Here is a 23,866-nt window from a genome sequence, read left to right on the forward strand (position 1 = left end):
ACCATTCTGACTCTTAAATTTTAAATTGAGTGGTTTGACCCTTCAGTTGTTAGTCATTTTGAGGCCTGTTATTACTTGCAGAAATAACGTAGGACATATGGTTTTATTTGTTTTTAGGGAATGACAGAGGAAGAGGAAGACAAGCTTTTGGCTCTGAAAGACTTCATGATGAAATCTAACAAAGCAAAGGCCAATATAGTGGATCAGAGTCATCTCCATGATAGTAGTCAGAAAGGTGTAATTGATTTGGCAGCCTTAGGTATAACTGGAAGACAAGTTGATCTTGTTAAAACTAAACAGGAACCAGATGACAAGCGAGGTTAGTACATTTGTGTGTGTGTGTGTTACCTTGTTATTATTAGTTATTTCATAAGTTTTTAGTAGTAAAACTAAGAAGTCACATTTCTCAGATATATAACTTTCAAATACAGTGAGTGAATGACTCCATTTATATTTAATAGCAAGAAGATTTGGGGGAGGAAAGGTGGAGAAGTGGACTTACAGTTAAGAAATTAAGCAATTTTCCAAATTCATGGATTCGCATGTGTGGAGTCAGAATTCAGTCCAAAGTCTGACTCCAGAGTCTGCTTGGCTCTGTGGAAGTATATGATTGAAGGCAGAATTTTATTTTTTAATCCTTTAAGCAACAACCCAACGTCAATAGTCTATGTAAAATGAGGGTAAAGTTTCCTAGCCCGTTACTAGTGGGTAACTGCCAGTGAATTGAATAGTCTTGCAAAGGAGAGATGCATTCACGATTTGAAAGTGAAAGTGTTAGTCGTACCGTGGTGTCTGACTCTGCGATCCCATGGACTGTAGCCCACCAGGCTACTTGGAATTTTCATGATTTTAAGTCTTGAGATTTAAAACTATTGGCTCTTGTGACATTGGTATTGATTGTGTGAGGGTTTTAAGATCTCATGCTTTCTTCATTTTAACCTTTTTTGGAAATACACTCACTTCCAGTGCCTTTTAAAATCCTTGTATTCATTCCAGTATCAGGCTTTCCCAGGGGCTGGGTGGTAAAGAACCCACCTGCTATGTGGGAGACACAGGTTTGATCCCTGGCTTGGGAAGATCCCCTGGAGAAGGAAATGGCAGCCCACTTAAGTGTTTTTGCCTGGAAAATCCCATGGACAGAGGATCCTGGTGAGCTGTAGTCCATGGGGTTCCAAAGAGTCAGAGACGATTTAGCAACATAACAACAACATTCTAGTATCAGATTTTGAGGGCAGTTGATGAATTACATTAAAAAAAGAAAAGACCTCTAACTGTTAAACGTGGAATAAAGTATTTGCAGCTTAACTCTGAATGGTTACAGCCGCATCCCCCAGCCTTTCTGGCACCTGTTACCGACAGTTTTTCCGCAGATGCGGGATGAGGTTGGTTTCCCTTCCGCTGGCTACTCAGCCATGCGCTGTGCAGCCTGGTTCCTTGAAGGCCACGCCCTGGGGTGGGCACCCCTGACTCAGAGCCGTAAAATCAAAGCACTCATGCAGTTCATAAGGAAAACCACAAGCTCCCTAGAGAAAAACAGTGAAGGATTGGAACATACAAGTGATAGGATAGAAATACACATTTAAAAGGTGAACAATGAAGTGAATGCTAATAGACATGGGATGCCATTCTCTGCCTTTGTAATTAGTGAAGACTGATGACGCGTGTGTCAGCATTGTCACTAAATTCACTGTTTTTGAGCTTATAAATTGAACATATTATTAATATGATTATTTTTTTACTATTTGACTTACATTTTCAGTTCTGGAAATTTCTCATAGAAACGCTGACAGACATGTGAAGGAATATGCATGCAAATGAAGGAATAAGGATGCAAATGACTTTTTATTTCTTCTTTTTTTCACCCCATGTAACTGATTCTGGATATAGAGAGGCCATATTTATCAGTGTAGTCAGTGACATTTGAAAAAGTTATACTTTTGTTGGTTCTTCAAGTAAAGTGTTTCCTTGAAATTGAGCTAGCCGTGGACAACTAGGAAGCAGTTAGTTATTATTAACACTGTTGAAAGTGCCTCTGTCTATCTGCCCTAGAGATGAAATGAGAACTAGCGAGTTTAGATGTGAATATAAATAAACTGGCCCTCATGAAGAGACATAGCGCATGAAGTCCATGCTGCCCCCCTTCCTCCGCCCCACGCACACAAAGAGTAATAAAAGCCGTATTTGCCATAGGGTCTTCCTTCAGATTATTCTGATCTTTTTTCATAGCTAGAAAACATGTCAAACAAGACTCAAATGTCAATGAAGAGTGGAAAAGCATGTTTGGCTCGCTGGAACCACCGAGCATCCAGCAGGCCCTGCCTAAAGGGAGTGATCAGGAGGTGATACCAGCTGGGAAGCCGCCGCGTTCCGAGTCCTCCGCTGGGATCTGCGTCCCTTTGTCGGCTTCTCCACAGGTACTGTCATCCCGGCAGTAGTGCGCTTTTTGTTTGGGGATCTCATTCTACTGTTTTGGGTGTTTAAAGGCTGTGTATTGTGCTGGAAAAATCAATACAGTGACGTATCTTTTAGGAAGGACATTTTTCTTTCCAGGAGAGGTTTATCTTCACAGCCAAAGGGAAATCTAGTATTGAAAGCACCGAATAAGGTGGTCTGAAACTGTGGGGTGAAGACGTCGTTATGAACTATGGTTCTAGTCATAGGCTGCAGTGAACCTTTAAAATCTTCTTTTATTCTTCATTTAATATAGCATAGTTATATCTGTAAGATAGCAAAAGTACTTCTGGGAAGAAAAGTCCCAAGTTTGCTCTGTGTGAGAAATGTCATGACTGGGATATGTTTGAAGGAAGTTTTTAATTTGAGGTAACTCTTCCCTAGCCAGTTACGTTTTAATTGAATCAACTGATGAATTAAAATTCTCTTTCTTTTTTTCACTTAAATTAATGAAGAGTTTTGTTTAATGTTATTGCTACACTAATAAATTTTTTAAAATAGAGACTTGGAATTAGTGGTTAAACTTTATTTTAATTAGGTTTTCACTGAAAAATATGTCCCTGTATTTAGATGGATTTAAAAATTGGTACATTAATAAGAACAAAAGTCTGGTGTAATAAATAGACCATGGGTACATTTTAATCATCAAGCATAACTTTGCTTATGACACAGATACTTATTCTTTTGGTTTTGCAGGTTCCAGAAGTGACAAATGTCCAAAATAGAAAACCGACAATACAGGTTTTAAGTAGTACAATTTTACCGTCCACGTACCAGATCCGGATCACAACGTGTAAAACTGAGCTTCAGCAGCTCATACAACAGAAACGGGAGCAGTGCAATGCCGAGAGGATAGCCAAGCAGATGATGGAAAACGCTGAGTGGGAGAGTAAACCCCCACCACCTGGTACGTGTGCTGTTGACAGGCGGCCGTATTCCAGCCGGGTGCCAGGGTCTGGGATCCAGTGGAAGAAACTAGTGCAGTTACCAGACAAAGGAAGTGACCACAAGGCTGGCACTTTGAAAGCAGGATACTTGATGTCCTTCCCAGGTGGTCCAGTGGCTAAGACTTCATGCTTCCAGTGCAGGGGACCCAGGTTTGATCCCTGGTCGGGGAACTAGATCCTGCATACTGCAACTAAGACCTGGCGCAGCCTAAATACATACATACATACATACATATATATACACACATACGTATATACATGCATACATATATACAGGCACACACATACATACACACATGGACATACATATACACACATATATACACACCTACATACATACACACAGACATATATACATGCACATACACACACATACATATGTGCATACATATATACATATAAGTAAGTAAGTAAAGTCGCTCAGTCATGTCCAACTCTTTGTGACCCCATGGACTGTAGCCTACCAGGCTCCTCTGTCCATGGGGTTTTCCAGGCAAGAGTACTGGAGTGGGTTGCCATTTCCTTCTCCAGGGGATCTTCCCGACCCAGGGATCAAACCTGGGTCTCCAGCATTGGAGACAGACACTTTACCATCTGAGCCACCAGGGAAGCCCCACATATATACATATACACACATACATATATACAGACATACACGCATACACACACACACACATGTATACACACATACATATACATATACACAGACATACATGCATGCATGCATACATACATATATACACACATACATATGTATACACATACGTACATACATATACACATACATGTGTATATATATACACACATACATACATACATACATACATACATATATATACATATATATATATATATGAGGGAAAGTGCCCAGGAGGAGCCATGAGTGAGAAGTCCCAAGTCAGTATTTGTGGACTTTGGATCTCCTTGGCTCTGACAGTGCCTTTTAGGCCAGTAACCTACTGTTTATCTTATCTATGGCCCATGGTCCCCATTTACAGTGCTGGGTTTTACCTGCCTGCTTAGCGTCATGCCACTTTCTCACTAAATGTCAGGCTTCGTCAAGTAAACTCTGGCTTTCAATTTCTGAAGGGTTTAATAACTATGAATTTTCTTTAAAAATTAGGTAAAAACATTTGGAAAATAATGAATGCTTTGAAGAGAAAACAAAATCACCTATAACCATCACTCAGCAATCATCAACATTAATATTTTTGGGAAAACACTTCTGTATTCTGAGAAAATGTAAAGAAACTTGAGACATATTTCAGATGGGAATTGTGACTGAACTATGTTAACAGACATGCCCAGTGTTATGTGGTGGAGCTCGTCTCTGATACTGGATTGGCAGATTTTTAAAAACATTTTTAATGAGTTTCTATATAGATTTTAATAATAAATATGTAACTTGAAAACTGAGAAGAAATATACACTTATGGGTCAGTCAGTTCAGTTGCTCAGTCATGTCTGACTCTTTGCGATCCCATGGACTGCAGCATACCAGGCCTCCCTGTCCATCACCAACCAACTCCTGGAGTTTACTCAAACTCACGTCCATTGAGTTGGCGACGCCATCCAACCATCTCATCTTCTGTCATCCCCTTCTCCTCCTGCCCTCAATCTTTGCTAGCATCAGGGTCTTTTCAAATAAGTCAGTTCTTCGCATCAGGTGGCCAAAGTATTGGGTAGAGGTTGAAAAACCACATGAGTTCCCACAGGCTTCCATTGTGAATGTGGGAAAAATGCCAGTGGAGAGCCATGACTGAAAGATTTCAGAAATATTACTGAGTGGTATCTTTAGTCACATAAATTTTTTTTGTTTAAAGAAAATAAACACCCTGGAATGTTTAAGTTGTTTCTATAATACAGTTCAATATGATTTATCAGCCCTGCTTTAAAGACAAAAAATGTTGATCACACACTGTCTATTTTATTATAGAATCTGTCTTTACAAGTGGCATTTTATACTTAAGTGAAGCTATATGTTTTATTCAGTAATCCCAGAAAAGGTGTCAGATTTTATGGTTCACGAAATGTACACTGACTGTTGGACTTTTATTTTTTTCTTTCCACACTTGAGTGGTTTTGTGAAATTGATTTTCTCTTGGGGGAAATGTTCAACCTAGCCTGCTCTATTACCTAGACTTCACGGCAGAGTGTTTTTGAGTATTCTCAAATCCAGCATATCCTCCTTGGAAATCACATTCAGCTGTTCTTTCCACACATGTGACCTAGAGATGCAAGGGGAATGGTATTTTTCTGTTGAATGTTCCAGGTTTGGCAATGGGCTTGGTTTCAAGTTTGTTTCTTGGTAAAAGAAATAAGTTGATTTTAAGGTGACATTGTACTTAGCAGGCATAGATCCTTCAGCATAGCTTTTTAAGAAAATTATTTATTTTTAATTGGAGGATAACTGCTTTACATTACTGTATTGACTTCTGGGTGCAAAAAGATATGCCACTGAAAGATGAACTCCCCAGGTTGGTAGGTGCCCAGTATGCTATGGGAGAAGAGTGGAGAAATAATTCCAGAAGGAATTAAGAGGATAAGCCAATGCAGAAACAGCTCCCAGTTGTGGATGTGACTGGCGCTGTAAAGAACAACATTGCATAGGAACCTGGAATGTTAGGTCCACGAGTCAGGGTAAATTGGAAGTGGTCAAACAGGTGATGACAAGAGTGAACATCGACATTTTAGGAATCAGAGAACTACTATGGACCAGAGTGGGTATATTTAACTCAGATGACCATTATATCTACTACTCTGGGCAAGAACCCCTTAGATGATGAAATGGAGTAGCCCTCAGAGTCAATATGCTACTGGAGATCATTGGAGAAATAACTCCAGAAAGAATGAAGGGATGGAGCCAAAGCAAAAACAACACCCAGCTGTGGATGTGACTGGTGATGGAAGCAAGGTCCGATGTTGTAAAGAGCAATATTGCATAGGAACCTGGAATGTTAGGTCCATGAATCAAGGCAAATTGGAAGTGGTCAAACAGGAGATGGCAAGAGTGAACATCAACATTCTAGGAATCAGTGAACTAAGATGGACTGGAATGGGTGAATTTAACTCAGATGACCATTATATCTACTACTGTGAGCAGGAATTGCTTAGAAGAAATGGAGTATCCATCATGGTCACAGAAAGAGTCCAAAATGCAGTACTTGGATCCAGTCTCAAAAATGACAGAATGATATCCTTTCGTTTCCAAGGCACACCATTCAATATCACGGTAATTCAAGCCTATGCCCCAGCCAGTAATGCTGGAGAAGCTGAAATTGAATGGTTGTTTGTAGACTTACAAGACCTTCATTCATTATAGGGAACTGGAATGCAAAAGTAGGAAGTCAAGAAACACCTGGAATAACAGGCAAATTTGGCCTGGGAGTACAGAATGAAGCAGGGCAAAGGCTAATAGAGTTTTGCCAAGAGAACACACTGGTCATAGTAAACACCCTCTCCCAACAACACAAGAGAAGACTCTACACATGAACATCACCAGATGGCCAACACCAAAATCAGATTGATTATATTCTTTGCAGCTAAAGATGGAGAAGCTCTATACAGTCAGCAAAAACAAGACCGGGAGCTGAGTGTGGCTCAGATCATGAACTCTTTATTGCCAAATTCAGACTTAAATTGAAGAAAGTAGGGAAAACCACTAGACCATTCAGGTATAACCTAAATCAAATCCCTTATGATTATACACTGGAAGTGAGAAATAGATTTAAGGGACTAGATCTGATAGACAGAGTGCCTGATAAACTATGGACGGAGGTTCATGACATTGTACAGGAGACAGGAATCAAGACCATCTCCAAGCAAAAGAAATGCAAAAAGGCAAAATGGCTGTCTGAGGGAGGCCTTACTGTGAAAAGAAGAGACGCGAAAAGCAAAAAGGAGAAAAGGAAAGATATTCCCATCTGAATGCAGAGTTCCAAAGAATAGCCAGGAGAGATAAGAAAGTCTTCCTCAGCGATCAATGCAAAGACATAGAGGAAAAAATAGAATGGGAGAGACTAGAGATCTCCTCAAGAAAAGTAGATACCAAGGGAACATTTCAGGCAAAGGTGGGCTCAATAAAGGACAGAAATGGTATGGATCTAACAGAAGCAGAAGATATTAAGAAGAGGTGGCAAGAATACACAGAAGAACTGTACAAAAAATAATCACAATGGTGTGATCACTCACCTAGAGCCAGACATCCTGGAATGTGAAGTCAAGTGGGCCTTAGGAAGCATCACTACAAACAAAGCTAGTGGAGGTGATGGAATTCCAGTTGAGCTATTTCAAATCCTGAAAGATGATGCTGTGAAAGTGCTGCACTCAACATGCCAGCAAATTTGGAAAACTCAGCAGTGGCCACAGGAATGGAAAAGGTCAGTTTTCATTCCAGTCCCTAAGAAAGACAATGCCAAAGAATGCTCAAACTGCTGCACAATTGCACTCATCTCACACGCTAGTAAAGTGATGCTCAAAATTCTCCAAGCCAGGCTTCAGCAGTATGTGAATCGTGAACTTCCAGATATTCAAGCTGGTTTAGAAAAGGCAGAGGAACCAAAGATCAAATTGCCAACATCCATTGGATCATCGAAAAAGCAAGAGTTCCAGAAAAACATCTATTTCTGCTTTATTGACTATGCCAAAACCTTCAACTGTGTGGATTGCAATAAACTGGAAAATTCTGAAAAAGTTGGGAATACCAGATCTCCTGACCTGCTTCTTGAGAAACTGTATGCAAGTCAAGAAGCAACAGTTAGAACTGGACATGGAACAACAGACTGGTTCCAAATAGGAAAAGGAGTACGTCAAAGTTGTATATTATCACCTTGCTTATTTAACTTATATGCAGAGATCATGAGAAACGCTGGACTGGAGGAAGCACAAGCTGGAATCAAGATTGCCAGGAGAAATATCAGTAAACCTCAGGTATGCAGATGACACCACCCTTCCGGTAGAAAGTGAAGAAGAACTAAAGATCCTCTTGATAAAAGTGAAAGAGGAGAGTGAAAAAGTTGGCTTAAAGCTCAGCATTCAGAAAACTAAGATCATGGCATCCAGTCCCATCACTTCATGGCAAATACATGGGGAAACTGTGGAAACAGTGACATACTTTATTTTCTTGGGCTCCAGAATCACTGCAGATGGTGACGGTGGCCATGAAATTTAAAAACGCTTGCTCCTTGGAAAAAAGCTATGCCAAACGTAGATAGCATATTAAAAAGTAGGGACATTACTTTGCCAACAGAGGTCCATCTAGTTAAAGCTATGGTTTTTCCAGTAGTCATGCATGGATGTGAGAGTTGACCATAATGAATGCTGAACGCTGAAGAATTGATGCTTTTGAACTGTGGTGTTGGAGAAGACTCTTGAGAGTCCCTTGGACTGCAAGGAGATCCAACCAGTCCATCCTAAAGGAAATCAGTCCTGGGTGTTCATTGGAAGAACTGATGCTGATACTAAAGCTGAAACTGCTATACTTTGGCCACCTGATGTGAAGAGCCGACTCATTAGAAAAGACCTTGATGCTGGGAAAGATTGAAGGCAGGACTGATGCTGATACTAAAGCTGAAGCTGCTATACTTTGGCCACCTGATGGGAAGAGCCGACTCATTAGAAAAGACCTTGATGCTGGGAAAGATTGAAGGCAGGAAGAGAAGGGACAAGAGAGAATGAGATGTTTGGATGCATCTCTGACTCAATATACATGAGTTTTTGCAAGCTCTGGGAGTTGGTGATGGTCAGGAGGCCCGGCATGCTGCAGTCCATGGGGTCGCAAAAGAGTTGGACGCGACTGAGCAACTGAACATCATATGTATGTCCCCTCCCTTCTGAACCTCCCTCCCACCTTCCACCCCATCCTACCCTCTAGGTTTTATTTTAAAATTGATTAATATTAAATATTATGTCACATATAAAGACGGATGCTGGATATTGTGAATGATACAGGATGGATAAAACATAGTCTCTGGCCTCAGGGACTTTGTTATTTATTAGAGGACATTAATTATTCATGAAAAGAATATACACAAACAAAGTGTATAGATGTCATAATGTACTAGAAAATCCTTGGACGTTCTGAGCCTAATTTATAATCCTGTTTATACCAGTCTGTTGATGTCATAGGATAAATGATTGCAGGTAGAGAAGAAATCCACATTTGGGTTTTACTGTGGGCCTGGGGCAGTGTTAGACTCTTTATGTATCATTTACCCACACAGTCATTGTGTGGGTTGAGTAATTTACCCCAATTTTGTGTTTGAGGAAATTGAAACCACAGAATTTAAATAAGTACCCCAAGGTCACACTGTGGTGTGATAGGTCTGGGTCTTTGAGGCTTTTGGAGTGGGCTGTCTCCCTAGTGCCTTGTTTCTCTACATCAAGGTAGTCATTACCTCTTGCTGTTGAGCAAGTAGTCGGGGTCTTTCCTGGTAGCAGGTGAGTGGTGTGCCCTCTCAGATGCTGGAGAAGGCCATAGGGCACTCTTTCTAAGGCTGTTTGAAAGGATGTTTTCCTCCAGAGGCAACAGTATCTGATGTGGTCCAGTAGGCCACTCAGTATTGACTAGGTGTTGGGACCCTTTGTTCAGTTCTTGTGAACTGTGCTGTTGGCTGTTGATGCTTGTAGTTGGGCATAAAGGGAAGATTGCATTTGTAAACTGAAACTTAGGACACACTCTTGGTTTTCCTCAGGGTGGCGACCTAAGGGGCTACTCGTGGCACATCTTCACGAGCACAAGTCTGCTGTGAATCGGATCAGAGTCTCTGACGAGCATTCACTGTTTGCCACGTGTTCCAACGATGGCACAGTGAAAGTCTGGAACAGTCAGAAGATGGAGGGGAAGACCACCACCACCAGGTAGGCTGCACACGGGTGGAGAGCCCACCCACCCACCCAGTCAGCGTGTTTACCGAGCGCTCACGCCGTGACAGGTGCTGCTTTAGGTTCCAGGGATACAGTGGTGATAAACAGACACAAGTACATATTCTGGGAAGGTTTACATCATGGGCGGTGACAGATAATAAACAGGGTGTAAGTAAGTAAAACTGGTCATGTTTGGGGATGATAAGATATGTTATGGAAAAAGTGATAGCAAAAAAGAGGGATAGAGAATGAGTAGGTGGGGTAGACTAGAGTTTAAAGAAATTGGCTAGAGACTTCTTCACGGAGAAGGTATCATTTAAGGAGGCCCCTGACAAATATGAGAGAAAATGCCACGTGGATGTCCTGGGAAAGCGCCTTCTCAGCAGAGGAAACATGGGCCTCAGAGGTTATGAAGCAGAGGATCGTTTGGCATGTTTGGGGAAGAGCAGGAAGGTCTCTGTGAGGGGGAAGGAGGTCAGGGGGCCCAAGTTCACAGAGCCTTGCAGGCTGTGGTGAGGGGCGTAGACTCTGAGTGAGGTGGGGGCCTTCGGACGGTTCCGCGTGGTGGAGAGACATGATCTGAGTCAAACTTCAGCAGAATTACTCTGGCTCTTGTGTTGAGAATAGACTGAGGAGGTGCAGGGTAGAAAGATGAGGAGACTTCTGTAACTGAGTGAGATGGGGGACGCAGTGGGAAATGATCACGTTCTGGATCTGTTTCGATGCTGGAGTCAACAGGATTTGCTGAAGGGATTATTACATGGAGTGTGAGCAACAGATAAAATAGGAAATGATTAGAGTGCCCAGTCAAGAGAGACGTAATTATTACTTGAGATCTTGAAGACTCTTCAAATATGCATGAAGAAGTTATGATAAGTGGGGGGAGTATTTTAGATTTGTACAACTTTATAGTTGTGTCCCCACTTGATATTCATATTTGTTGTGTGCCTAATTTGGTCTGGATCTGAAAAGAAAGCTATTAGAAATCAAAATTGAATCTTCGTACGTGAAAAGATGTGGGGAATCTTTGTTGCTTTTCTCGTTTTCAGTTCATTGACTGTGCCGCTTTTCAGTCACTTAAGTCGTGTCCAGTCCTTTGTGACCCCGTGGGCTGCAGCACACAGGCTCTTCTGTCCCCCCTGTCTCCTGGAGTTTGCTCAGGTTTATGACCATTGAATCACTGATGTCTAATCCACATTTGACCAGTAACTGGTCAAATTGACCATTTGACCAGTAACCACAATGGTCAACAAAATATCTTTGATAAACTAAAATAGTTCATAAATTTACTCCTTACCCACCTGATAGGATTTTGTGCTGTTAATTTTTTTTAAAGTGCTCTAATTTTTGCAGCACGCTTAGTTATTTGTCAGTATTTAAATGAAATTTTCAAACCTTGAGAGAGGTTTTCCAGTGAATATACATATGCTTGCTGCAAGACTCTAAATAGTTAATAATTTTACTTTATTTGTTGTGTCATATAATTATTCATCTTCCTATCAATTCATCTTTTAAAAATGCATTTCAAAGTGAGTTGCAGATATCAGGACATTTCTCCTAAAAATTTCAGCGTGTGTATTGCTAACATTTATTTATAGTTCTCGTTTTGTTCTTGGGCATAAAATTTGTATGCTGTGAAGCACACATATCTTAACCATTCCATAAGATCCAACAAATACAGATACTTGTGCAACTTAAAAACCACTCTCAAGATACGGAACACAACTACAATGTTCCCTCATGTTCCTTTGCATAAAATGCCTGCCTCCTCCCTGTCTACAGACATTCCTTTGATTTTCCCTACCATTATTAGCATTTTGATTAATGTTTTAAAAACCTCCTCTGATAACTGTTTTCCAAATGGTTCTTTGTTATTATCATCATTAGTTTTATTTATTATTGCTTTTATTAGGAGGGTAAGTTTAATTGATTTGCATAAACCTCTCAAGTAAAATCTTGGAATCATCCGTTAACTTTGCGAAAACCTCTCGTTAATTCCAGATGATTTTTGTCACAGAGCCATGCCTCCTGTGTCCCAGTGTCATATTTTAGGCAGTGGTAAACCAGAAAGTGTGACAGTTGAGCCGACAGTAACTGTAGTCTTTGGAATGAACGTTTGTATGAGGTTTAGGAGAATGGGTGGCCCCTGGACACAGCTGTTCTCTTGTCTGTAAGAGCAGACTGTAGGCCTTAGCTTGGAGGTGCTTCATTCCAGGTCCAGAGAGAGAAAGAGGGCGAGGGAATAAGTGTTGCCCTCATCGTACACCTTTGTGAACTGATGAGGGAGAAGGAGGCCTTCTGAGCAGTGCAGTGTTTTCTTGGGCAGTCTCACTAGTCCATTCTGACTGCCGAGGCTTTCCCCCATGCGGTATGTTGGCTGACCGCCCTGTTGCACCCCTGACTTTTCCTTGAATTGGATCGGTGATTTAGGCCATCTGGATCTTGGCTCTGCTGTTTGCTTATTTCCTATTTGAGTTAAACTTTTAGTTTTTCCCTTGGGGATTAATTCTTGAAAAATTGCTTGGTTTTTTTGCTTTTTTAACTTTCACATAGGTTTTTAAAATTTAATCCTCTGTAGTATTCTAAGCTGTATTTTCCATAATGCTTTTTGTGCTCCCCCATTTTTGGCTTATTTAGCTTCTTGATTTTAGGAAACATTGATATATTTGTTACTTGCCAAATTTGATGGTGAAACATCTAAGTAGAGTTTTATTCCAATGAAGAGTTGTGCAAGAAAGTTATCAGTGTTAGGATTACATAGTTTAGAGTCTGAGATAGTATTAGAAGTTGAAGTTTCTGAGTTATATGGCTACCCTGAAGTAAAGGGTTAATCTGAGGCCTGAACTTTACAAAATTGAATTTTGGGGATAAGAAGAGAGCAGTCAGAAAAGAAGAGAGAAGAAACCATTTAAGTTATGTCATACTGCAACAGAAGGGAGGGTTTAAGAAAGAGATTTATCAGCAGCTCTCAAATGCAGTAAAAGTGCCAAGTGGCATGAAAGCCTGGTAAAACAATTGGATGTTCTCACATAGTGACTTTTGGTGAGTATGGTTAATGCATCCATCACCCCTGGAAGGCTTTTGGACATTATATATCACAAGCCTTTAAGATGTACATATTCTAAGGAGAAAAAAGAATAAATTCAAATATTTAGTTTTGAGGCTGTTCAGATTGGCTTTTTTTTTTTTTTCCTAACGTTTTTATTTATTTTTAATCAAAGGATAAGTGCTTTACAGTGTTGTTTTGCTTTTTGCCAAACATCATGAATCAGCCATGGTACATATACGGCTCCCTCTTGAATCTCGCTCCCACCTCTCACCCCATCCCACTCCTGTAGGTTGTCACAGAGCCCCGGTGTGAGTTCCCTGAGTCATACCTCAAACTCCGGCTGGCTCTCTCTTTACACATGGTCATGCATATGTTTCCATGCCACTCTCTCGATTCGTCCCACCCAGTCCTTCCCCCGCCGTGTCCACCCGTCTCTTCTCTGATCTGCGTCTTTCCTGTGCCGTGCAGACAGGTTCCTCAGTACCATCTTTCCAGATTCCATATATATGTGATAGTATATGATACTTGTTTTTCTTTCTGAATTACTTCCCTCTGTATAATAGGCTCTGCGTTCATCCACCTCATTAGAACTGACTCAGATGCATTCCTTTTTATGGCTGAGGGACATTCCATTTTATATGCATATACCAAAGCTAGCTTTATCCGTTCATCTGTTGGTGGACATTTAGGTTGCGTCCATGGCCTAGCTGTTGTATTTAGTGCTGCAGTGAACATTGGGGTACATGTGTCTTTTTCAGTTATGGGTTTCTCAGGGCATGTGCCCAGTAGTTGGATTGTCGGCTCATATGGTAGTTTTATTCCTGGTATTTTAAGGAATCTCCACACTGTTCTCCATAGTGGCTGTACCCGTTTACATCCCCACCAACAAAGCAAGAGGGTCCCTTTTCCTCTATACCATTTCCATCATTTATTGTTTGTAGATTTTTTGATGACAGCCATCCTGACCTGTGTGAGGTGATATCTCATTGTAGTTTTAATTTGCAATTCTCTGATAATGAGCAGTGTTGATCATCTTTTTATGTGTTTATTAGCCATCTGTTTGCATTCTTTGGAAAAATGTCTGTTTAGGTCTTTTTCCCACTTTTTGATTGGCTGTTTTTTTTTATAGTATTGAGTTGCATGAACGGCTTGTGTGTTTTGGAAATTAATCCTTTGTTAGTTGTTTCATTTCCTTATTGTTTTCTCTCATTTTGAGGGTTATCTTTTCTGGCTTTCTTTTTAATTGTAAAAAACTGGGAGTGAACTAAAGATTCAGCAGTAGGAGTGAAAATGGATGAATAAGTGATTATTATGGAAATAAAGTGATTGCTGTAGAAGTACATTTTTTTGATATGGAATATATTGATATAGTGTGTGAAAATACAGGTTTGAGAAGTCGGTTTAAGAACTCATGTAGGATTTCTGGTTTTAGAATGACAGAGTAAGGTTTTTAAAAATTTTTTCCTCCTTAAAACAGTGAACACACTGGCAAAAGCTGTCAAAATCAGCTTTTTCAGAATTCTAGAAATTAAAGTCCTTCATCAATCTGAAAATTGTTTGCGAATAACAGCTGACTCTCAGAACAGTGAGCCATGTATGTGATCCCTGATTTCATCCCCCGCTACTTCCAAGCTGTACAGTGGCTTGGAAAACTTACAGTCCCACGGCTACAGTAACCATGACAACCAATAGCTTAGTAGCCACTGAAGGGGTCATAATGGCTTTGGAACTCCTCCAATGCCCCGTTTCCAGAGAATTATCACTATTTGATCAGCTTGCTGTAAACCTCCGTGATCAGGGCCTGTCCTGTCTTTATTTGACCTGTTACTTTGTTCTTTGAGGAAAAACTCTACCCATGGAGCATTTGTTGAAATTGTTGGTGGGATTTGTTTAACATTGCAGCCGTCTGAGGTGGCAGTCCCAATTATAGCTAAGAAGAGGCTGACGAAAAACTTTAAAGCAAGTGTGCGATATCAGTAGGGGGCTTTTGAAAAGTTTGGATGTATGCATGGGTATATCTATAAGACCACATGCATTTGCAGGGTTGTGTGTAAGCCCAAGAAAGAACTCAGGAGGCTGCAAGTTCTTAACCACTGGCCGACCTTGAGTCTCTGTCTGAGCAGGAGGTGAAGGATGCGGCCGAGCTGTAAACTGCTGTGTTGAAGGTGTGCCCCAGCAAGCATAGAGCCTCACAGAGGCTGGACCCACATCCGCTCATGAGATATAAGGAAATGCCATTGTCATTTAGTCAGCAAGTCGTATCTGACTTTTGCAACCCCAGGGACTGTAGCCCGCCAGGCTCCTCTGTCCATGGAATTTCCCAGGCAAGAATACTGGAGTGGATTGCCATTTCCTTCTCCAGGGCATCTTCCCAACGTAGGAATTGAACTCATGTCTCCTACATTGGCAGGCAGATTCTTTAATGACACCAGGAAATGTCATTAGCTGTTCACTAATCTAACTGAAGAGAGAGTTCAGTGGCCACACATGAGAAATAAAAGACTTTGTAGAATTGGTGTAGGCAAGTCACTAAACAAGCAGTGACAACATTGGTATCTTATTTCCGGAGTCAGTACTTACCAATTAAAATATCTAGTTTTGAACAAAAGTTAAAAGTGAGGCAAAGAAATAGGAAAGCATGTCCTATATACAGGAAGAAATGCAGGTAATAGAAACAGTACCTCACTAATCCCAGACATTGGACTTTCTAGACAATGACTTTAAATTAGTGATTAAAAATATGTTCAGAAAATTAGAAGAAATCATGGCCTAAAGGATTAAAAGGAAATTATGAGAAAAATGTCTCATCAAATAGACAATGTCAGTAAAGGGATAGAAATGATAAACAGAAATCCTGGAGTTGAAAAGCATAATAACAGAAATGAAGAGTTCAGGGCTGAACATCAGATTTCAACTGGCAAGAGAAAAAACCAGGGTCTTGAAAATAGTTCAGTTGACATCCATTCAGAGGTATAAAAACTTAACGAGAATAATGAAAACTAAACAGAGCCTCAGAGGCCTGTGGACCACCATCAGGTGTACCAGCATACACATGATAGTCCCAGAAGGCAAGGAGAGAGAAAAAAGAACAAAAAGAATATTTGAAGAAATATTGCTTGAACCACCCCCACCCCCAGATTTGGTGAAAAACATTAATCTGTACATCTAAGGAGCTCAGCTAACTCCAAATAGGATAAAGATCAGAGAGCCATACTAGAGACATGATAAGCAAATTGTTGAAAGACATAGAAAATCTTGGAGCAAAAGAGGAAAGAGACTCATCTTGTACGAGGGACTTTCAGTAAGGTTAATAGCTGACATTTAATCAGAAAGGATGGAGCCTGGAAGTCAGTGAGATGATACATTCAGAGTCTTGGAAGAAAAAGACTGACAGTAATTCTATGTCTAGCAGAATTGTCTTTCAGAAACAAAGGAGAAATTAAGATATTCCAAGGTAAATAAAAATAGAGAATTTATTGCCAACAGATTTTCCCTGAAAGAAATACTAAAAGGAGTCTCTCGTGCTGACAGGAAAGGACATGAGACCAACTTGAACCACATGAAGAAATAAAGAGCATTGAGTAAAGGTATCAATAGATACATGAGTGAACATAAGACAGTACAAGTTAGTTTTTTTCTGTAACTTTTTTTACCTGCTGTCTGATTTAAAAGAAGACTATGTAAAGAAATAATTATAAAACTGCGTTGACAGGCTTATAATGCATGAAGGTGTAATTTGTGTGACAGTAATAGTGCAGACAAGGGAGGAGGGAGCAGATATATTGGAGCAAAATGGGTGCTCATATGATTGTTTTTAGATGTTGATTGTATTTTCCAGGGAAACCACTGAAAGAAACCCTTAAAAACATTTAGTAAAATTCAGTGCAGGTCAGGAAGCAACAGTTAGAACTGTACATGGAACAACAGACTGGTTCCAAATAGGAAAAGGAGTCCGTCAAGGCTGTATATTGTCACCCTGCTTATTTAACTTCTATGCAGAGTACATCATGAGAAACACTGGGCTGGAGGAAGCACAAGCTGGAATCAAGATTGCTGGGAGAAATCTCAATAAACCTCAGGTATGCAGATGACACCACCCTAAGGCAGAAACTGAAGAAGAACCAAAAATCCTCTTGATGAAAGTGAAAGAGGAGAGTGGAAAAGTTGGCTTAAAGCTCAGCATTCAGAAAACTCAGATCATGGCATCTGGTCCCATCAATTCATGGGAAATAGATGGGGAGACAGTGGAAACTGGCCGACTTTATTTTTCTGGGCTCCAAAATCACTGCAGATGGTGATTGCAGCCATGAAATTAAAAGACGCTTGCTCCTTGGAAGGAAAGTTATGACCAACCTAGACAGCATATTAAAAAGCAGAGACATTACTTTGCCAACAAAGGTCCATCTAGTCAAGGCTATGGTTTTTCCAATAGTCATGTATGGATGTGAGAATTGGACTATATAGAAAGCTGAGCGCCAAAGAATTGGTGCTTTTGAACTGTGGTGTTGGAGAAGACTCTTGAGAGTCCCTTGGACAGCAAGGAGATCCAGCCAGTCCATCCTAAAGGAAATCAGCCCTGGCTGTTCATTGGAAGGACCGATGTTGAAGCTGAAACTCCAATACTTTGGCCACCTGATGTGTAAAGCTCACTCATTTGAAAAGACCCTGATACTGGGAAAGATTGAGGGCAGGAGGAGAAGGGTATGACAGAAGATTAGATGGTTGGATGGCGTCACCGACTCCATGGACATGAGTTTGGGTGGGCTTCGGGAGTTGGTGATGGACAGGGAGGCCTGGCGTGTTGCAATTCATGGGGTCGCAGAGTCGGACATGACTGAATGACTGAACTGAACTGAAAACTCAAAAATGTGTAGTAAGGGAAATTAGGGATTAAAATGGTGTACTGGAGAACATCTTTATAACACAAGGCAACAGTGGTGGACTAGAACAACAACCAAAACAACAACAACAACAACCCTAAACCCATGTAAGACATAGAAACATATAGCAAAATGTCAAATATAAGTCCTATTTTATTGGTAATCACATTAAATATAGTCAAAAAGCAGAGCTGGTAGAAAATAAGACAAAATATGATATAACTGTGTGTTGCCCACGAGAGACAACAGTTTAAATTCAGAGATGTGTGAGAGTAAAAGGACCGAAAACAATACACCATGCAGACAGTTTCTAAAAGAGAGTCGGAGTGGCTATGCTTGTCTTAGACAAAATTTTAACACAAAAATTGATACTAGAGATAGACAAGGATATTTTATAATGACAAAAGTGTCAGTCCATCAGGAAAAAATAGCAATTACAAACACGCTCCTAACAGCAGAACCCCTGGATGGAGGAAAAACTGACAAAATTGAAAGGGAAAGTAGTTCAACAGTAATAGATGGAGACTTTAATGCTCTTCTTGTATAGAGGAGTTGAACACACTGCAGATCTACAAGGCCTAACTATAGAACTCTACCCAACTGCAGCAGAATATCTAGGACAGAAGCCAAGCTTCAGTGAATTTAAAGGCACTGAGCTATATAAACATACATGTTCTTTAACCACAGTGAAATGAAACTCGACATCACTAACAGAATTTTGGGGAATTCACAGGTTTGTAGAGGTTAAGCAGCACATGGCAAAATGACCAGTGGTTCCAAAGGAAATTAGAGAAATATTTTGAGATGATTGAAAATGAAAACACAACAAACCAAAACTTAAGTGTGTAGTTAAAGAAAGGAGTATTCAAGAAGAAATTTATGCCTGCATGCAGCTGTATTTAAAAAGAAGAAAAATCATAAATCAGTAACTTAGCTTTAACCTTAAATCTAGAAAAAGAAGAGCAAAGTAAACCCAAAGCAAGTAGACAGAAGGAAATCATAAAAGACCAAAGAAGAAACAAATGAAATAGGGAATAGAATGTAAAGGAGAAAAACCAGCAAAAGCAGAAGTCAGTTCTTTGGGAAGATCAGAATTGGCAAACCTTTTCTACAGTAACCAATTTAAAAAGGGAGAGTTACTAAAGTTAAAATTAGGAAGGAGGGGATGTTACTGTTGAGTCCATCGCTATGGAGCACAGAGGAATACTATGAGCAATTGTATGCCAACAAATGAAATAACCTAGGTGAAATGGATATATTAGATTCCTAGAGAGATACAACCTATCAGAGGTAATCAAGAATAAATAGAAAACAAGTTAGTAATTAAAAGAAAAACTTCCCACAAAGAGAAGTCCAGGCTGAGATGGGTTCATGGTGCATTCTACCAATACTTAATGAATTAACGCCCATCTTTCAAAAACTTTTTCAAAAAAATAGATGAGGGAACATTTCCTAACTCATTCTATAAGGACAGTATTACCCTGATACCACTACCAGGCAAAATATATCACCAGAAAACAGCAGACCAAGGTGCATAGGTAATATGGGCTTTAAAATCCTCAACAAAATACTAGTAACCTGAATTCAGCATGTTAAAAGGATAATATACCATGACCAAGTGGTTTATCCCAAGAATGCAAACCCTTCCAACACTTGAAAATCAATCAGTGAATATATCACACTAATAGAATAAAAGATGAAGACCACAGATGGTCTCAAAAGATTCTTAGAGTTTGTTAAAATCTAACACTGTTTTATGATTAAAAGCAACTCAAGTAGTTACAGTTGAGTACTGATAAGGACGGCTATGAAAAGCCCACTAACATCATAATTAAAGACCGAACACTTTTCCCTGAGGTGAGCCATGTAAGAATGTCCACTCTCAACTGCTTTCATGGTTCTTAGTAGGGTCAGTTAGATAAGGAAAAGAAATATAAAGCATACAGATTGGAAAGGAAGAAGTAAAACTGTATTAGCGGACAGTAAGCAATAAAAAGAAAAGCCTATTAGAACTATCAAATGAGTTCAACAAAAAGTTGTAGAATGTAAGATCATATTGTGTTTATATGTGTAAAAGTCAGTTGGATTTCTGTGTGCTAACAGTGAACTAGGGGCTTCCCTCATAGCTCAGTTGGTAAATCACCTACCTGGAATGCAGGAGACCCAGGTTCAATCCCTGGGTCGGGAAGATCCCCTGGAGAAGGAAATGGAAACCCACTCCAATATTCTTGCCTGGAGAATCCCTTGGACAGAGGAGCCTGGTAGGCTACAGTCCACAGAATCGCAAGAGTCCGACACCACTTAACTGCTAAACCACCACCAACAACAACGAACAATCCAAAGATGAACTAAAGAAAGCAATTCTATATACAAGAGCATCAGAAACAATAAAATAGTGAAGAATAAACTTAACAGAAAAGTACAAGACTTGAATACTGAAAGCTACAAACATCACTGAAAGAAATGATATTTTAAAAAATTTGTAGAAGACCTCAGTAGAAACACATCCCATGTTCATTCAATGGAAAACTTTTGCTGTTTGTTAATATAGCTGACATCCCCAAATTGATCCTCAGATTTTCCCTATGAAATTTCCAGCTGCTCTTTTCTACAGAAATTTGACATTCTGATCCTAAAATTCATGAAGAAATGGGAAGGACTTAAATAGCCAAGACAGTCTTAAGGAAAGAACTGAGTTGGAGAAATTACAACTTCCAGATTTGCCGCAAAGCTACAGCAGTCAAGACACTGTGTTACTGGCATAGGGATAAATGTATTAATCAGTGGGCTAGAACTGACATGCAGAGGTATGTTTATGGTCACTGCTTTCTGACACAGGGACAGCTGAGTGTGGGAAAGAATAGCCTGAACAGATGGTGTAGAGGTTACTGGGCAATTGCATGCAAAAGAATGCATTTGCAGAGAATTTTTCAAAATGGATCATAGACCTGAATGTAAGAGCTAAACTGTAAAACTTATAGAAGAAAACATAGGCTTGTAATTCTTCATGACCTTGGATTTAGGCAGCTCAGATGGTAAAGAATCCACCTGCAATGCAGGAGACCCTGGTTTGATTCCTCAGTTGGGAAGATCTGCTGGAGAAGGGATAGGCTACTCACTCCAGTATTCTTGGGCTTCCCTGCTGGCTCAGCTGGTAAAGAATCCGCCTGTTGAGGAAGACCTGGATTTGATCCCTGGGTTAGGAAGATCCCCTGGAGACAGGAAAGGCTACCCACTCCAGTATTCTGGCCTGGAGAATTCCATGGACTGTATAGTCCACGGGGTCACTAAGAGTCAGACATGACTGAGCAACTTTCACTTCTGAAATATACCACCGGAAAACACAGTGACAAGAAATAGATGTGATCTCACCAAAATTATAAACATTTGTGCTTCAAGGGACACTGTCAAGAAAGTGAAAGGACAATCCACAGAGTGAGATAAATATTTTTAAATCGTATGTTTAAATACTCTGAATATATAAAGAACTCTTTTAACTCAACAATAAAAAAACAAATAATTAAAAAGCAGAGGATTCAGATAGAGTTGGCCCTTCATACCTGTGGGTTCTGCAGAGTCAGTCAACCATGGATAGAATATTTTCTGTTGATATGGAGCCCTTGGATATAGAGGGCCTAGAGGGACTAGTGCATTCACTGATTTTGGAATCTGCTGGGGGTCCTGGAACCAGTCCCCCAAGAATATGAAGGGGTAACCAGTAGGTATACAAAAAAGATACTCTGCATCTTTAGGGAAATACAGATCAAAACCACAGTGAGATACCACTTCACACCCACTAGAATGAATATAATCAAAAAGACGAGAACAAGTGCTGGAGACAATGTGGAGAAATTAGCACCTTTGTACTTTGCTGGTATGAGTGTAGAATGATGCAGCAAGTTTGGAAAAAGATTTGACAGTTTCTCAAATGCTAATCATAGAGTTACCTATTACTCTGCAGTTTTACTCCTAGGTATAAACCTAAGAGAGATGAAAACATTTGTTCACATGAAAATCTATAAATGAGTGTTCATAGTAGCATTATTCATAATACCCAAAAAATGGAAACCATAATGTCTATCAGCTACTGAATGGATAAGCAAATACAGTATATCCATATAGTGGAATATTATTTAGCCATGGAAGGGATAAAATGCCAAGACATGCTACAAAAGTCACAGAGTTGTACACTTTAGAATGTTATATTTTATGGCATATGAATTGTATTTCAGCAAAGCTGCTATTAAGAAGTGAATTGGAGAGGCATGACTAATATATAAAGTATTCCATATTTACTTATAAATCAAATGTGAATATATTGTATTATGAATAGAAGTCTTTGGAAGTCTATATAATAATGTCTGTAGTTTTCCTCTGTGGGTTTCCCAAGTACCTCAGTGGTGAATCCGCTTAACAATGTAGGAGACAAGCGTTTTGATCCATGGGTCTGGAAGATCCCCTGGAGAAGGAAACGGCAACCCACTCCAGTATTCTTGTCTTGGAAATCCCCTGGGCAGAGCAGCCTCGGGGACTGCAGTCCACTGGGTTTCAGAGGCTCAGACGCAACTTAGCAACAATAAAAGTGTTCCTCTCTGGGTGATAGAGTTGTTTTTACTTTTCTTTTGTTTTAATAGTTTTTGTATATTTAAGATGTATTAACTTGTATAATAAAGTTATAGAAGATAGCGGTGAATAAATTTGGTGCTTTGGGGCTTGTGACCTTTAAGGAGTGGCCCCTTAGAAGGCTGAGTATGTGACCCTTGTGGAGGGTGATGAAGGAGGACCTCTGCAGTGAGGGAGGCAGGCACCGCTCGTCATATTCAGGAGGTTCAGCGGTAAATTTAAAGGAGGAGGATAGACAGAATCATAGGTCAATGTGTGTGTGGGAGAGACTGAATACTATAGTGATACTGTGCGTTAATGAATGTTTCATGATTTATATGTTAATTGAGCTACACCATGTCCTAGTTAGAAGCGTTGGGCGGTAAGTGGGTAAACTGAGATGGAGTGCAGGTTAAATGGCTTGACTCAAATCATACTGGTGGTCAGTCAGTGGAACTTGGCCCTCAGATTGCAAAGCCAGTGCTGTCCTGCTGTGGCAGGCTGCACCTGCGGGATTATAGAATAACTGCAGGGGTAAGAGGAGGGCTTCAGGAATTGCAGAAAGGAAGCGAGCTGGGTCAGGGCCACTGTGTGGGAGTTCCAGCTGGAAAGGAGGATGGACAGTCTTTCTGTGATCAGAGAGAAGCGTGTGAAGATGGCCACTGAAAAATATCAGAAGGAAAGGTGGTTTTGTACCAGTGCTTCTGAGGGTAATTATTTCTGTTACACGATCAAGGAGTGAAACGGACCTCCGGGTATCATTTTTTGTTTGTTAATAGTCATGTAGCTGTTTAAGGTCAGCAATAATGATACTCTGTGGCTTTTCAGAAACACAGTTTTGCTTTTCTCTGTGCAGGTCTATCCTCACGTATAGCCGAATCGGGGGCCGTGTCAAGACACTCACATTCTGCCAGGGTTCCCACTACTTAGCCATAGCGTCTGATAATGGTGCTGTCCAACTTCTTGCGATTGAGGCCTCTAAGCTGCCCAAGTCTCCCAAGATTCATCCTCTGCAAAGCAGGTATCTGTCTGTCATTTGTGTTTTTTAAACTGCATTTGGTGTCCTGGGATAA

At 40.2% G+C, this 23,866-nt stretch overlaps 1 protein-coding gene across 3 annotated transcripts in view; it reads left to right on the forward strand.

The window, feature by feature from the left end:
• The window catches only part of PIK3R4 (phosphoinositide-3-kinase regulatory subunit 4), an 84,817-nt gene that overhangs the window by 50,339 nt on the left and 10,612 nt on the right, over positions 1–23,866 (forward strand). For all 3 annotated transcript variants that reach the window (XM_065942681.1, XM_065942680.1, XM_065942682.1), the window contains exons 10-14: positions 118–319; positions 2,227–2,414; positions 3,148–3,358; positions 10,091–10,256; positions 23,650–23,814. In XM_065942681.1, the coding sequence (XP_065798753.1) occupies positions 118–319; positions 2,227–2,414; positions 3,148–3,358; positions 10,091–10,256; positions 23,650–23,814 (932 nt within the window). The remainder of the gene's footprint in view (positions 1–117; positions 320–2,226; positions 2,415–3,147; positions 3,359–10,090; positions 10,257–23,649; positions 23,815–23,866) is intronic.

This window comes from Muntiacus reevesi, chromosome 8, assembly GCF_963930625.1.
Source record: "Muntiacus reevesi chromosome 8, mMunRee1.1, whole genome shotgun sequence".
Classification (NCBI taxonomy): domain Eukaryota; kingdom Metazoa; phylum Chordata; class Mammalia; order Artiodactyla; family Cervidae; genus Muntiacus; species Muntiacus reevesi.